The 17,569-nt window shown below is 37.7% G+C and overlaps 1 protein-coding gene across 1 annotated transcript; it reads right to left on the bottom strand.

Annotated features, from left to right (window-relative positions):
- Positions 1-2,144: 2,144 nt before the first annotated feature.
- Positions 2,145-2,663, bottom strand: LOC102864215 (translationally-controlled tumor protein-like). Its single transcript, XM_006893117.1, has one exon. It carries the CDS (start codon positions 2,661-2,663, stop codon positions 2,145-2,147), a length of 519 nt encoding a protein of 172 aa, XP_006893179.1.
- Between the last annotated feature and the right edge of the window lie 14,906 nt (positions 2,664-17,569).

The raw sequence follows: 17,569 nt of genomic DNA on the forward strand, positions 1-17,569 counted from the left end.
TAGGGTGACTATGAGTAGCAAGTGACTCAACAGCACGTAAGAACAACAACAATGATAAATAAGTTCTTTGGGTTTTAAATTCAATGTGTACCTTACTATAAAGTTAAGGATAAATGAAGAAATAATCACTCTTATAATTTATATCTATTCATGTCACATATATAATTCAACATTACTGATCTAAAATTTCATAAGACCTAAGACAAATATTTATATATTTTATGCATTGAAGAACCTTAAATTGCCTACTATATTTGTATTTAATTTTTTACATGTAATTGATAAAAGTAAAAATTATTCTTTTACATTTTGATTATTAATTTCAAAATATATTACAATTTCAAACATGGTTGTCGTTTTCATATAGGATTAACATCAACAAAAAATTCATAATAGCAAGAATTGCACATCCAAAGGCTAAATAATCTAAGAATAAATTACCTCATTAACTTCTCTGTTACGTGTATAATACTTGCTTATTATGTCCAAAATTGCTTTTTTAACTTAAGATAGTGGAGAGAGAGAGAAAAAAAAGGTTTATTAGCCAGTATTATCACTAAAAAAAAATCATTAAATGAGATAATTTTTATAGAAAAATTGTTAAGTGAAGAAACAGATGTGACAATATTTTCTAAGTTTAAAGTAGGATAATCACTGGTAGCCTAGTGGTAAGAAGCTTCTCTGCAATGCCACAAACAAGTGGTTCGAATCTATCAACTGCTTTGCTGGAGAAGGGTGAGCAGTCTTCTCCCATGGGATTAACTGTCTCTGAAAAGCCACTGGAACGTTAGCTATTAGTCAACTCAGCTTGATGGCATATAACAACAACAACAATTAGTTTTCATTTTTTCTGCTTCTTTTATTTTAGTCTTTAAGATAGGTTACACATGTCCATACTACAAAATACAAAAAGCATAAATAAGATAAACTCTTATTCATTTCATACGATTCATCACATAGCCTCTTCTCCCTAAAGATAATCACTATTTTTAATTATTAAAGTAAACATATTTAAGCATCAAGTACATTTAGTTTTTTAAAGTAATTTTTAACTTTTAGCAAGGAATTAAGAAGACTTTAGTACACTTCAGAGTGGAGGAGGAACACAAAACTTGACTACTTTTTTTAAGAATGGGATGAACAACAACAACAACTAAATTCAATTTAAATCTGAAGACAATTTAAAAATTGGTATCATGTTTTGCTTTTGTTCATTTTAGGTGCCACAGAGTCCTTTAAAACCCACAGAGACTCTGTGAACAACATATCTGAACCCTAACTTTAACTGCCTCAAACGTATCATCCCTGACACACTAGTCCACTGTCATAATCAATGTATTAATCCATCTCCTTTAGTGTATTCCTCTCTTTGAGTGATCATCTCTCTCCCATAGAACTGCTGGTGGATTTTTGTTATGTGCCTTTGAGTTGCCTGTGACTCATAGCAACTCTACGTAAAACATCCCTAAACCCTGTTCTATCCTGTGCTGATCTCTGAAACACCCACTCCCATTACCCTAGTCACTAAAACAATCCACCTCATTGAGGGTCTTTCTCTCCTGTGCTATCGCCCCACTCTCTCAAGCATGAGTTCTCTCCTTAAGAACTAGTCTCTTCTTGCAACATGTCCAAAGTACGTCAAACGAAGCTTCAGAATCCTTGCCTCCAAGGAGCAGCCTGGTGTCACCCTCTCCAGGATGAATGTGTTCATTCTCTTAGCAGTTCATGCTATATTCAATACTTTTCTCCAACACCATAGCTCTAAAATCATCCCTAGTCTTTGCCCAGCTCTCTAATGCATAACAAGTGATTGCAAATACCATGGCCTGGATCAGGCACACTTTAGTCTTCAGAACGACATCATTGCTCTTCAGTCCTTTGGAGAGGTCTCTGAAAGCAAACTTAGCCAATGCAATTAATCTTTTTTTTTTTTTTTTTAGTTTAAACACACTTTATTTTTAGACAACCTATGACATTTTTTCCCTTTAAAAAAAATGCCTCCGCTCCAAATGAATGAAGGTCAAAATTACAATGGAGAGCTCAAGATGGTATCTCAGTCCCATTTGTCGAAGTCCTGGTGTGGTGATGAAAAGCAGCAGCCAGATCAGATGACAGGTGATGGATCCAAAGAAGTGCCAAATTTGTTAACATTTCTCCATTTCTAAACCATCCTTAAAGAAAATCATGTATGGAGTCACACCATCCTCACGGTAGTCCAGCAGAGCAACCATGCCATCTGGATTCATGTTTTCACCAATAAAGAACTGGTAGTTTTTGAAATTAGCAAGGATGTGCTTGATCTGTTCTGCAGCCCCCGTCATAAAAGGTTTTACTCTTTCTGGTTTTTGTTCTTCAAGTTTGCCTTTGAGTGATTTCATGTAATCCTTGATGTACTTCTTGTAAGCTTCTTTTGTGAAGCTGGTTTCCTGCAAGTGATGGTTCATGACAATGTCAACACCAGTGATTACTGTGGTTGCGGTTCCTTCACAATCGGTGCCTTCAGCAGAGGCGTTTCCACCAATGAGCGAGTCATCAATGTTACCCTCCGTCCTACTGACCATCTTCCCCTCCTCCTCCAAGCACAGTCCGCCTGCGATCTCCCGGATTTTGTAGATGTCGGAGAACAGCTCATCATGGCTGATGAGGTCCCGGTAGATGATCATGATGGCGACAAGGAGACGACGGCGGCGCTAGCTGAGCAGGAGCCGGAGCTCTGAGCGAGCGCGCTGCAGCAAGAGCAGGGCTCAGGGAGAGGGGGGAGCGGGCGGTTGCAATTAATCTTTTAATTTCCTGGCTGCTGGTGCCAAGAGTGTTGACTGTGGAGCCAAGCATAATAAAGCTGTTAATGATGCAGGAAGTACACAAAGAAGATGGAAAGAGTATGCAGAGTCATTGTAACAAAAGGAATTGAAAGAAACAGAAAAGTTTCATGGAACAATGTATGACAAGAGTCTATGGAGCTGCTCTAAAGGAATTAACAAAAACCAAGAGCCTAGAAATTGACAGTATATCAATTGATATATTTCAACAAACAAATGCTGCCCTAGAGGTGCTTACCAAATTGTGCCAAGAAATCTGGAGGACAACCAGCTGGCCAACTGACTGGAATAAATCTATATCTGTTCCCATTCCAAATAAAGGTGATCCAACAGAGTGTGAAATTATTGAACAATATCATTAGTATCACATGCAAGCAAGGTTCAGCTGAAGATTATCCAAAACTAACTGGAACACAACATCAACAAAAAAACAGTGAGAAATGCAGGCTAGATTTCGAAAAGGCCATGGTACTAAGGATATTGTAGCTAATGTTTGATGGATCTTGCTGAAAGCAAAGAGTTCCAGAGGAATGCATATTTATATTTCATTGATTGTGCAAAGGCTTTTGACTGTGGGGACCACAACAAACTGCTAACTCTAAGAAGATAGGAATCCCAGAAGATTTGATGGTACGTATGTGAAATCTATACTTGGACCAGGAGGCAGTCTCAGAACAGAGCATGGAAACACTACATGGTTCAAAATTGGGAAGGGTGTGCCCCAGGGATGTGTCCTATCTCAGTAACTTTTCAATCTATATCATAAGAGATTATTCGGGAAGTTGGGCTTTCTGATGATAAATATGGCATCAGGATTGGAAGTAGATTCATCAATAGTCTGCATTATGCAGATGATACAAACCTGATTGCTTAAACTGAGGAGGACCTGAAGTGCTTGCTGCAGAAGGTCAAGGACTGTCGCCTTCAATATGGATTGGAGCTCAACATCAAGAAAACAAAGATTTTCACCACTGGGCCTATTAGCATCATCATGATAGATGGTGAAGAGATTGAGATTGTTAGCAGATGGTGGATTAAAAAACCAAAATTGTATACTCAGCCATTTTCTGGCGAAAGATAGAGTTTTCCAAGAATGTCCTATATAGGCAGAGATACGGAAATTAACCCTTTTTAATTCAGTCCTTCAAGATAGATTCAATCACAAAGACTTCTGAACTAATGTTGTTGCTGTTAATGCCACCTACTTGACTATGACTCATAGCAACCCTGTGAACAATAGATCTATAAAAAGAGAAAAGGGCACATAGGGACAGACCTATCTAACTTCTAATTCTACAAAGAGGAACTTTCTCCGCCAACAACACCCACAACACAAAACCAATTCTCATGAGGGCAGACATGTCTCTCACACTTCCACAAGTCTTTCTACTAATTCCAACACCAATCTTATTGCTCTACTGTTTCCAAAATCTATTGCAGTAGCTCATAGAGCACACAGAATCATACTCTAGATTACCGAGTTTATTAGGGAAGTTAATAAAATACAATATCAGTTGGCACCAGATATAGTTTTTCAGTCAGTACAGCTTCCGGTGTGTTCACTGTACCTTAAGCCTTCAGCTTCATGCTTTTAGGGAATGTTACAAAACTCTTAGACTTACCAATTACGGTGTCTTCCACTCCACCCTACAGGTCCTCCAACACACTAGGGGAAAGGCCCTCAGGTCTATTCTGTGGAGTTTCAATGGGCAACTATATCTGATATCAGATATCTGGTTCTCTCCTGTGGCTTCTGCTGTTCCTGTATACCCCAGATTGAATGGCATAGTAATCTTTGGCCCAAAGGATTATCTGCTTTGTTGCTGATGGTGAGAACCTCTCTCTGCCCCTAAATTTGTAAATAGGCTACCATACCCTATGCACAAAGTCAAACAATTTTGAGTTTCAACTCTAACACCTGGGCTTTTCTAGCCATTAATCTTTGATTTTTGGAGAAGTAGCTTTTCTCTTGAAATTATCTTAGTAATGGTATTCATGAAAGCATGTAAGCCAGCCACTTCATGCCCCATGCCTTAAGCTCTCATTTTAGATAACCAATTTCTATTTTGCCCACCACTATCAAACCAGAAGTCTGAGGGAACAAGTATGAACCATTTTTTAGAAGGACATTCTATTCCATTTGAAAATCTTGAGCTTCTGCATCCATAAGCGAAGTCTAGTCCAAAGAAAACCATCAGGTTGCAACGGTCAACATTATCTCCCAGTATGGGACATTTTCATCTGGTTGAATTCTGGTCAACGCATCCCTAGCCATACTTGGGAAGGTCCAAATGGGCATCGGGTACAAACTCAGAAGTCTATTCTTGTGTTCCGGACAAGCTTATCCCTTCACTCAATCTTAGCCCACACAAATTATGGGTCCTCATGGCTTCCTGTTCCTCAAGTCAGCAAACTTTTATGGCTTATCCATGCTTCTGTGCGTGCTATGTGGACATTGGTGAAGGAATATGTCTAAGCTCAACCTTCTGTTCTTTGTTGTATGCCTTTTATTTCTACTTCAGTAGGCCCATGTGGACATCATGACTGAGAATACAAGCTCCCTTTTACTTCAAGTCCGGATAAAGGACTCTAATAGAACCCAACTTTTCCTCGACTCAGTGAATTGAAAGATGTCAAAGACTTGCTCAAATGTTTAAAAGTAAAAATCTCCTTTTCTTCCCCTATTCCCTTCTTGTCAGCCTTTCTTTCAAATGTAAAATTCTTCAAAGTCCAAGGTGAATAAGAGAGAGCACATTGAGAACTGGAGGGAACTGTCCACCTGCATCAAATGGGGTACCTTATCCCTGATCTTCAGGAGAAACTATATCACTTGGGCTGCCTCATTCCTGGTCTTCAACTGCACAACTAACTAACTAACACAATAGTAGACTTTAGGAGTAATGGGCCTCACTCAGATGAGAAACTTCCCTCATGCAGCGCTTAAATAGAGAGAGAGTATGAGGTGTGGGGAAAGATCTGCCTAAGCCTCTACTGGAGGTCAATTGCATCAGTTCGTTAATTCTGGTCACAGATTGTTCCTCTGACCATCAAGGATAATAATAGAGTTTAGAGGAGTCATGTTGCACTAAAATCAAAGATAAGAATAAAATACCAAAAGCAGCATGAAAAAACCAAAGAGTTATCTATAAAGGAAGACCCAAAGAGATTAAGTTATGATTTATCAGTAGAAACCATATAAACAAGAGAACAGTGGGATGGCATATACAGAAAGTGGAAAGAAATCAATTGCTGCTATGAACATTGGTGAACAAATCTCCATTTATGTCTCAGTTCGATTTTCCTGAAGGTATATTCCTAGCAGTGGAATTCCTGAGTCATAGGAAATTATTGTGTTCAGCTTTTTGAGAAAATTTCAAGCTGCCTTCTAGAGTGGTTGTATCGTTTTGCAATCTAACCAGCAGTATACAGGTAAGTTCCAATCTCTCCAAGCTCTCTCCAACATTTATAGCTTGCTGTCCTGTTAAACTTTTCTACTGCTACTGAGGTAAGATGTTATCTCATGTGGTTTTGCTTTGCATCTCTCTTATTGTCAGTTATTTTGAGCATTTCTCTATGTTTGAACCTGAAAGTCTCCCCTTGTGAAAAGTGTTTTGATGTTTTTTTGTTCTTTTTGTAATTGAGTTGTTAGTCTTTTTCTTGCAGAGGCCCTGTAGTATTTCATAAGCTACTGTTATTTTACCTTTCTCCAAGATGTCATTGTAAATTTTATTTTCCAGTCTTGATTTTCCTTACAAGCTTTTGGGAAAATATTTTAGGCACACAGGGATTTAATCTTTAGACGATCCCATTTATCAGTGATTGATGGCTGTGCATTTCTAACTGTATTTGCCAGCCTCTTTATACCATTGGCTATGTCATCTAAATTTGGTCCCATTTTTATCCCTAATGATCTTTATGGTTTTGGTTTTACCCCTAGGTCTCTGATCCACCTTGAATTGTTTTTTATGTATGATGTGAGATGTGGATACTGTATTAGCTTTCTGCATGTAGATGTCCAGTTTTGCCAGTACCATTTGTTGAAGAAGTTGTCATTTCCTAGTTTGGTAGGTTTTGCTACTAACTTCACAAATTGGAATTACACCCACCAATCATTATCACAAACCAAAACCAGTTCTCATGAGGGAATATATATTATCCACTCTCTGATATCACTTTATACTAATTACAACCTCAATCTGAGTATTCTACTTGATCTAAAACCTATTGGAATAGCTCACAAAACACACAGAGCAATATTTTAGACAATGGAGTTTATTAGGGAAGTTAACAGGATACAACGTCATTTGGCAGCAATATTCAAACAACTCTAGAAGCATGTTCATTGATCCTTCAGCCTTCAGCCTCATTGCTTTAGACCATTGTTTAAAGTTCTTAGTCCTATTTAAATGCAGTATACATAATTTATCCTATATTTCTCAGTCTCCTCCCAACCCCAATGTCAGTTTTGTTTTACAACAGTTTCGTTATGCAGTACTTGTCCTTTTGTGACTGAGATATTTCACCCAGCATAATGTCCTCCAGGGTCACCCATTTTGTATAATATTTCATGAGTTCCTGGTTTTTCAAAGCAGCATAGTATTCCATTGTGTGAATATACTACAGCTTCTCTATCCATTCATTTGTTGATGGATACTGCATTGAAACAGATGAGGAAGAGAACTGTTTACAAGGAATATGTGATTAGGTATTATTGTCATGGCAGGAGTCCAGTATGAAGGCTGCATAGGGGAGTGAACTTGGGGGGAAGGATTGTATAACAATGAAAGTGTTTTTCTTTTACTTTTCAAAGAGCAGAACAAATTGGGGGGAGGTTGGGCAGGGAGAAAAGTGCAACACTAATTGAATGGAAATCCAAATCCTATAAACTTTCATTAGTACAAAAATGAAAAACAGAAACCACTCAAGTAGACTAATAATCTATAAAAAAAATAAGTTCTTAGTCCTACCAATTATGGTGTCTCCATTCCCTTTCCTACTCAGTCCTTGAATAAACTTGGGCAAAGGCTTTTAGCTCTGATTTTCTGAGGTTGTTGGTGTCAAGTTGATTATGATCCATAGCAACCTTATGAACTACGTATCTGAACCCTGTCCTGCCCTATCCTATCCTTCTTCATCATTTATAACACACTACGTACATTTCTACAGTCACTGTGTCAGTTTAGCTCACTGAAGGCTTTCCTCTCTTCTCTGAGCCTCTACTTTCCAAACATGATATCACTTTCTAAGGAATAGCTCCTCCTAGTAACATGCTCAAAATATGTGAGACAAATTTTCACTATCCTTGTTCCAAGGAGTACTCTAGCTGTACTTGTCCCAAGACATCTATTCGGGTTTTTGTTTGCTTGTTTGTTTGTTTTATGTAGCCCACTGGATATTCAGACCTCATCCACACCACCACGACTGAAATACATCAATTCTTCTGTCATCCTTATTTATTGTCCAGATCTTAGATGCATGCATAGCAACTGATTGAAAAGACTATGGCTTGAAACAGGCACATCTTAGTCTTAAAAATAATATCATTATTCTTCAGTAATTTGAGGAGATCCCTGACAGTGGTTTTATGTTTCCTGATCTTCTGACTTCTGGTAGCTACTGTGATAAATGTAAACGCAAGTAAGATGAGCTTTTTGACAATATTAGCCTTTTCTTCATCTGTCATTATATTGCCTATGGGTCCAGTGACAAAAATTCTTATCTTATTTATATTCAGATGCAATTTATATTGAAGACTGCAGTATTTGATCCCTTGAAGTGTTTTAAATCTTCCTCACTTTAAACAAGATAGACTGTGCCAAATCCATAACACAGATTGTAGATGAGTCTTCCTACAATCCTGACGTTACATTTTTCTTCAAAGAGGACAACTTCTTCAATTATTCGGTCAATGTACACATTGAATATTAATGGAGAAATGATACAACTCTCACATACACATTCCCTAATTTTCAACCACACAAAGTTCCCTTTCTCTGTCCTGATGAAAGCTTCTTGGTCTAGGTATAGGTTTTGCAAGAACACAATTAAATGTTCTGAGATTCCTATTCTTTAAATGAGTCGGTATGTAGAAGGGATATAGCCCTGATGCACACCTTTCTTGATTATATAACATGCAGTGTTATTTTCCATTTTTTTGGACTACAGTGTTTTGGTCTAGTGTATAGAATTTTGTATAAACATAATTAAATATGCTGTAATTCCCATTCTTCTCTATTTTAACCAAAGTTTGTTATGATCCTCAAAGTCAAAGACTTTTGCATAACCAGTAAAACATACATATTCTTCTGGCATTCTCTGCTTTCAGTTAGGATTCATTTGGCACTAATGATGATACCCATGGTGCCATGAACTCTTTTGAAAATCCAGCTTGAATTTCTGGCAGTTTTCTGTCAAAGAACTTTTTCTGGCAGTTTTTGAAAGATCTTCAGCAATATTTTACTTGCATATGATATAAATTATATTCAGTATTTTCCACTTTATGTTGGATTATCTCTCTTGGAAACAGAAACATTTATGGATCTCTTCCAGTGAGTTGACTAAGTAGCTCATATCCAATTTCCCAAGATAATATGGTGAGCATATCTTATTATGGCTCATTTATGACTGAAAACATTTATTCAACTCTTAATGAATTGCTCTCTACTAACTGACTGGTTTTATGATAAAGTAAAAGTCTCTTAGGATAAAGTAACTATTGACTGCTGAGTTTGTGCCTTGGCATAGTGCTGTGCTTTTCTTGTCTTGTATCACTCTCTCTTTTTATCTAAAACACTCTACAGTTCACAAGAGAGGAATTGCTCTTAAGTGTCTACACTTTCATATGATGGACTAGTATAGTGACTTTTACTCCCTTATCAAATTGATTTTAATTTAACTTTAATATCTGTTTATAATAAATAGAGCTCAAATTATGCTTTGAAACTTTAAATATAAATAAGACATCTCTAATATTTTAATGAAACTTTTGAATGGGAAACGTACGAGCCTCCTCTTAACCATAAGAGTTATTGCCTTCATCAATCTCTCATAGTCAAAGTATCCATTGCTTATTACAAAATAGACATGCTATTATTGTTGTTAGGTGCCATCAAGTCAAATAAGACACATAGTGATCCTACAAACAACTGATCTAAACCCTGATCTATTTTATGCCATCCTCAAAATCTGTAATACACTTGAGTCCATAGAGGCTCTGTATAATTAATAACAAATTAACATTAAAATAAGTTTCAGCACTTGGTTATTGGCTTGATAAAATGGGAACCCATAACCTTCCTAGTTAAAATGGTTGATATAATGCAAGAGAAATTAAAACATGCCTAAGATTAAATCAATAAATGTGCAACTATCCCCAACATCTCTCCATTTAGTAGGCAATTTAGTCTGTTCTTAAACTTGAATATGGTAAAAAAAATTTCCACAAAATAAACTATTAGAGCATTACTGCTGTGGTCCCTTTCTTTTAAGGCCCCATATCTAGTAGATTACTGAATCCATCCAAATGCAAAAATATATTTTCTATTATAGTTTTGATTAATATAGTTTATCTCCAATGGGGCATGCAGTGTACTACATCTGTTGAGTAAAAATCTAGCTTCTCTAGATTATTGTTTTTTGCCCTTGCTCCTGCTCTTTGGAACAAGTTTCTAATTAAATATAGCTTCCCCACAGGCAGGTGGCCCACCTACATCATCAATAGCTGAGTGAGCCATTTCTTCCTAGTCTCACTGCTACATTGAGCAGATTCAGTGACAGTATTTGGAAATCTCAACACTAAGAAAGAAAAAGCAAAGAAAGCAGTGTACATCTTTTGGGGTCAGGGGTTCCTGCACCAGAAGTATTTTGCTGTTGAATGAGAAGCTGCCTGGATTAATTGAAGGACGATATCTTGCTGTTGACTGAGAATTTGTTTTAACTAACTGAGGGATTATGTCTTGCTGTTATTCTTGTTTACCTGGACTTTAATTATGTGAGATCCTTTGACTTCCTCCTTCACTTACTCCAACCAATTTCCCTAATAATGTCCACAACTATGAGTACAGATTCTATAAGTCTAAGGTCATTTGCAATGAATTTCAGACCCAGTTATTAGAAGCCTTGTTGCCTATACATAGTGCAAGGCCTTACTTACTTTGGTTAAATTATTGAAAATTCAAGGGAGACCAGAGCACTAATGAGTAAGAAAGTTGTACTGGCAGCTCAATGACAAAGTGTTCAAAACCATCACCTGCTCCTTGGGAAAAAATATCATTCTCTTTCTATGCAATTTTCAATTTCTACAAATCTACTGGCAATTCAACTCTGACTAAAAAGAAATGAATAACGGAAAACCTCATAAAAAGTTTCTTACTTCACCTCTACCTTGCATGCGAACTTCTGAGTTGTAAAACAACCCAGTGGTAGATGGAATTTGCTCCAGGACTTAAGAACCATAAATGGCATAGCTGAGCCTCTACAGCTGGTGGTTCCTAACCTCTACACTATAATAGACAAAGTGCTAGTCTATAGGCCTTTTATTGTAAGAACCACCTTCCCTCTGTAACTTGATTTGTGCCACTATTAGAACCTCTACTCAGAGTATAATTGCTTTTTAATTTTTTGACTCATGTACTAAATTTGTGTCTTCTAGGCTGCAACACTTCCATGATACATCTTCAAGGATATGAACATGTACAGCTAAGCACAATTAATAACAGTGCATCCAAATTCCAAAATCAATCTCCATAATAGTCTATGTGTTTCCTACTGCCAAAGGGGCCCTTTAGAGTAGTGAGAGAAGATCTTCACCCCGAAACCCACAGCGTCCCTTTTCAGCAAGAAGTAGCTAAGAGAATACGCCATCCCCTTTTCCTTATGAATCAGGGTGAAGTCTCTCTCAGGGAGGAGTGATAGGGAATGGCAAAGGACACACTGACAAAGAAGATTAATCAGAACTGGCTTTGACAAGCACTGTGGCAATTGAACAATTAAAACAGACATTTGGGGGGGGAAAGAAGAACGAACTGGGGAGGAGGGTAGAGAAAACAGTGCAACAATGAATGAATGAAAACCAAAAATATCTGTAAATGTTCATTAAAACTAATAAAATTTCTTAATAATTAAAAAAAATGAATAACAATAACGGCATCCCTGATACTGTCAAGAACATCAATTGACTTTTTTTAGAAACTCTGATGTTAACACATACTTAGTGGGTTTTGGTTTTTGCTATTCAAGGCAACCTGTATTTTCTTTATAAACTTTATTTCATTTAAATATTGCTGTTACAAGAAAATTAAACCAGATTGAATTTAGCCATTTTCAAAAATAAGCCTCCAGAATATGCCCTTGCTGAAACCCATCGAAAAGACTCACATTATTCATCCCAGAAACTGGTTCATAGTAGATAGTTTAGCAATATCATTTTATGCATCCTGAGGTCAGGATGCCATATTAAGGTTACAGGTTGCCTGTAGATAAGAGATTATCTTGCTGGCTCTGCATTATAGTCCACCAACGTAAAAGTGTCAAGCCTCATAATGATCTTTGCAAGAAATTTTGTATTTAATGTTACTTTTTTGGTTGTTATGAGGCATCAAGTCAAGTGCAATATAGAATGACCTTATTAACAATAAATTTGAGCCTTGTACCATTCTCACTATCTCTGCCATACTAGAGCCCATTGTTGCAATTTTTGTGTCACTAGATCTTTTTGCTTTGTTTTGTTTTTATATTTCCTTTATTTTTGTTCTTTTTTGCACAGTTTAAAAGAGAGCAGAACAAACGCAGTCTTTATTCTAATGTAGTTAATCAGAAAGACTTTTCCTTGGAGTACAATAACAAAACGAAGTGTTGGAAATCATTTTGTTGAACTCAATGCATTAATGTTATCATATATGCAACTAATACATCTTATTGAAGATCTTCCTCTCTTTCATTGATCCTTCATCATTCCAAGCATGATGTCCTATTTCAAAGATTAACCCCTCATAACAATATACCCAATGTATGTGAAATGAATAAAAACTCTAATTATGTGACTCTCAAACATAGTTTTGGAAGCCTTGAACCATGAGCTTATTGTGACTATCAAGGTCTCCTTGAGACAGGATAGAGTCAATATTGGGCACGCTAGAATATTCTTCCTCCAAAGATGAGTAATTTCCCCCTCTCTTCAGTTTCACAACAGATGCCTTGTCACAAAGAGCTACTGGAGAATGTCACAGATAACTTTAGAACCTAATGTTGCTTGCAGTTGTTATGTGCCATCGAGTGATTTGAGACTCATAGCAACACTATGTGTGAGACCTTTGAACCTCGGTTCTATCATGAATCAACCTCATTGTTTCTGACACATCTATTTCCATTACTCCAGCAACTGAATCAATCCATCTCATCCAGGATCTTAATCTCTTGTGCTGTCCCTCCACCTTGCCAAACATGATTTCCCTGCCCAAGGACTGGTCACTCCTTGCAACATAACCAACATATGTCAGACAAAACTTCATAATTCTTTCCCCTAAGGAGCAGCCTCATGTCACACTCTTCAGGATGGACTTGTTTTTTCTCCATAGTATATTCAGTACTCTTCAGCACCACAACTCAAAGACATCAATTCTTCTTCTATCTTCCTTAGTCATTGTCCAGCTTTTTGATGCATAGCAAGTAATTGAGAAGACTATAGCCTGGATTTGGTGCACCTTAGTCTCTAGACTGACATAGTTGCTTTTCAGTACTTTGGAGAGATCCTTGAGAGTAGACTTCCCCAGTGAAATTTGTCTTTTGATTTTCTGGCTGTTGGTACCAAGAGTGTTGATTGTAGATCCAAGCAAGCTGAAGCTGTTAATAATCTCAGTCTCTTCAGCACCTATCATGATACTGCCAATCAGAGCAATGGTGAGAATCTGTTTCTTGATGTCGAGCTTCAATCCATATTGAAGGCTACAGTTCTTGACCTTCTGCATCAAATGCCTCAGATCCTCCTCAGTTTTGGAAAGTGAGATTGTATTATCCTCATAATGCATGTTGCTGATGAGTCTTCCTCCAATCCTGATGTCACATTCCTCTTCATAGAGCTCAGCCTCCTGCATGATTTGTTCTGCATATAGATTGAAAAGGAATGGCAATAGGATGTATCTCTGGTGTACATCTTGTTTTATTTTGAACTTAATTTGCCCCCACTCCCAATATTAAATGTTGCTTAGGGATAAACTAAGTGAATTATCAAAGGCTAGTTATTTTAGAAGTGGGTGGCCAATTCTTCTTTCTAGTCTGTCTTAATTTGAATGTTCAGATTTAAAACAGTATCTGACAGAGAAGGATTTTACAGAAAGGAGCACATGAAAGACATTTCTCAACCAATATAAAATCAACCAATAGATTCAGTGCTGTTACCCACACTTGGCACTTGTGTCTTGACCCATCTCTATCCCAGCTCCACCCAGCATCCTTTTTCACTCCTGCCTACTTCATTCAAAACCTCTCTCCCTTATTCAGCCATTGATATGATGGCTTAGGTCTCAAGGCTTCTGTGCTTCTGTGATCCCAAATGTCTTATGCTGTTGGTAGTCTCTTGTGCTACTGCCAGTATGTCTTGATCTCAGGAGTCTATAAGTACAAGTTTCAGGAACTAGTATTAGGTAAGGCTTAATATCTCAGACGGTTCTGAGGAAAAGTCAAGAACATATTGCTAGGCAAAGTTATTCCTTGGAGAGGTACATCATACATGAGAAAGTGGAGGCATGGGAAAAGAGAGAAAGACACTTAAGCAGGTGAGTTGACACAGTGACTGCACAATGGGTTTGAATGTGTCAAAGATGAACATGGCACAAGACAGAACAGTGTTTGATTGGTTATTCATAGTGTCACTATTAGCCGAGCTTGACACAAGACAACCAGCAACAACATTATTAGTGGAGCTTTAGTTTGTCCATAGGAAATGTGTTCATATGATTGAGATCTGTCTAATATATTGGTAATATAACATAGTAGGTGTGTTAAGAAGAACGGAAATTATACTTGGATTATATTAATTCATAATAAGAATCTATAGAGGGTGAAAATAGTTTAAAAGTGATATATGATTTAGTATTATGGTTATGACGAGAGTCCAGAATGAAGGTTGCGTAGTGGAATGTACTCAGGGTGGTGTGGGGGGCTGGGGGATTGTATTCCAATGAAGGAATTTTTCTTTTACTTTTCAAAAAGAAGAGTGAACTGGGGCAGAGGGGTAAGCAGGAAGAAAAATGCAACAATGAATGAAAGGAAATCCAAAATCTCTGTAAATGTTCATTAAAATTAATAAAATAATTTTTAAATGCAAAAAAAACCCCACACCCCTATAGAGATAGTTGAGATAGTCTCTAGTTCCTTATAGCAAAAAAATAAGCCCCCAGGAATAAATGGCATACCAGTTAATGTATTTCAGGTAATCGATGCTGTCTGGGATGTGCTCACAAAGCAGAGCCAAGAAATCTGGAGAACAACTACTTGACCAACTGACCAGAAGAGATCTGTATTTGTTCCCATTCCAAAGAAAGGTGACCCAACTGAGTGTGGAAACTATAGAACAATCTCATTGATTTTGCATGCAAGCAAGATTCTACTGAAGATTATCCAAAAACGACTGGAACAGCACATCAACAGAGAACTGCCAAAAGTCCAGGCTGGGTTTAGAAAGGCTTGTGGTACTAGGGATATTCAGCTGATGTTTGATGGATCTTAGCTGAAAGCAGGGAATACCAGAAGAATGTCTATCTGTGTTTCATTGATTATGCATAGGTGTTTGACTGTGTGGATCTTAACAAACTGTGGCTGACTCTGAGAAGAATGGGAATCCCAGAACACTTGATGGTGTTAATGAGAAACCTATACTTGGATCAAGAGGCAGTTGTCAGAACAGAGCAAGGAAATACTGTATGGTTCAAAATTGGGAAGTGTGTACACCAGGGATGCATCCTTTCTCATACCATTTCAACCTGTATGCAGAACAGATTATCTGAGAGGCTGGGCCCTATTAGGAGAAGTATGGCATCAAGATTGGTGGAAGATCTATTAACAATCTGCGTTATGCAGATGACACAACCCTGTTTGCTGAAACTGAGGAGGACCTGAAACGCTTATTGCAGAGGGTTAAGGATTGCAGCCTTTGGTATGGATTGAGGCTCAATATCAAGAAGATAAAATTCTCCCCACTGGACTAATTGGAAACATCAGGATGGATGGTGAAGAGATTGAGATTGTTAACAACTTTAGTCTCCTTGGCTCCACAGTCAACACTCTTGGTATCAGCAGCTAAGAAATTAAAAGACATATTATGATGGGAAAGTCTGCTGTTAGGGACCTCTCCAAAGTACTGAGGAAGAATGGTGTCACTCTGGAGACTAAGGTGCATCTGATACAAGTCATGGTCTTTGCAATCACTTGTTATGCATCAGAGAGTTGGACAATGACTAGGGAGGGTAGAAGGAGAATTGATGCCTTTGAGCTGTGGTGATGGAGAAGAGTATTGAGGTACCATGGACTGCCAATGAAACAAACAGATTCATCTTGGAGAGGGTTAAACCAAGCTGGGCTGCTTTTTGGAGGCAAGGATTCTGAGGCTTTGTCTGACATACTTTGAACATGTTGTAAGGAGGGACCAGTCCTTGGAGAGGGACATCATGCTTAGGAGGGTGGCGGGATGGTGCAAGAAGGGAAAACCTAGATTCCGTGACTGGGGTAATCACGATGGGTGTGTCGGAGGCAGTGCGATTGGCACAGGATAGAGCAGGGTTTAGGGCTGTTGTACATAGGATCACTATGAGTCGCAAGCGACTCGACGGCACATAACAACAACATAGTTCCTTATAAACAGTCAATTATATGTTGCTTCATCTGTGAGAATAAAAAATTAGAATAGAATGTGGAATCTATCAAACAATATCATTAATACCCCATGCAAACAAAATATTGCTATGGATCATTCAAAAACAGGCAGAACAGTCCATAGAGAGGGAATTGTCAGAAGTTCAAGAAGGTTTTAGAAGAGATCATAGCACCAGGTGTATCACTGCAGATATCAGATGGGTGTGTCTTGGCTGAAAGTAAAGGATAACAGAATGTCTATTTGTGCTTTTACTGATTTTGAAAAGATTTAACTGTGTGGGTTATAACTAGTTATGGTTAACATTGAGTAGAATGGGAATTCCTAATGACTTAATTGCAATCATGCAAAACCTATACCAACACCAAATGGGTTTTGTGCTAACAGAATAAGGGGAAATTACATGATTTAAAATTAGGAGCATTATGCTGAGTGAAATATCTCAGTCACAAAAGGACAAATACTGCATGGTGCCACTGTTGTAAAATGGGACTGATATCAGGGTTTGGGTAAGACTGAGAAAAACTGGATAAACTGTGTATATTGCACTGAAACAGATGAGGGAGAGAATAATTTAAAAGCAATGTATGATATGGTATTATGGTTATCACAAGAGTCCACAATTAAGGTTTCATAGTGGAATGTACTTGGGGTGGTGGGATGGGTGCAGGGAGGTTGTGTACCAGGGAGGAAGGTTTTTTGTTTTTTGGGTTGGTTTTTTTTTTGTTTTTTTTTTCACTTTTCAAAGAGAGGAGCAAGCTGTGGGGAGGGGCTGAGGCCTGGACGGGGAGAGAAGTGCAGCAAAGAATGAATGGAAATCCAAAATCTCTGTAAATGTTCATTAAAATTATTAAAATTAAAAAGAATTACCAAAAAAGTACCCTCA

Source organism: Elephantulus edwardii, unplaced genomic scaffold, assembly GCF_000299155.1.
Source record: "Elephantulus edwardii isolate Elephantulus edwardi_28Jun2011 unplaced genomic scaffold, EleEdw1.0 scaffold00123, whole genome shotgun sequence".
Classification (NCBI taxonomy): Eukaryota; Metazoa; Chordata; class Mammalia; order Macroscelidea; family Macroscelididae; genus Elephantulus; species Elephantulus edwardii.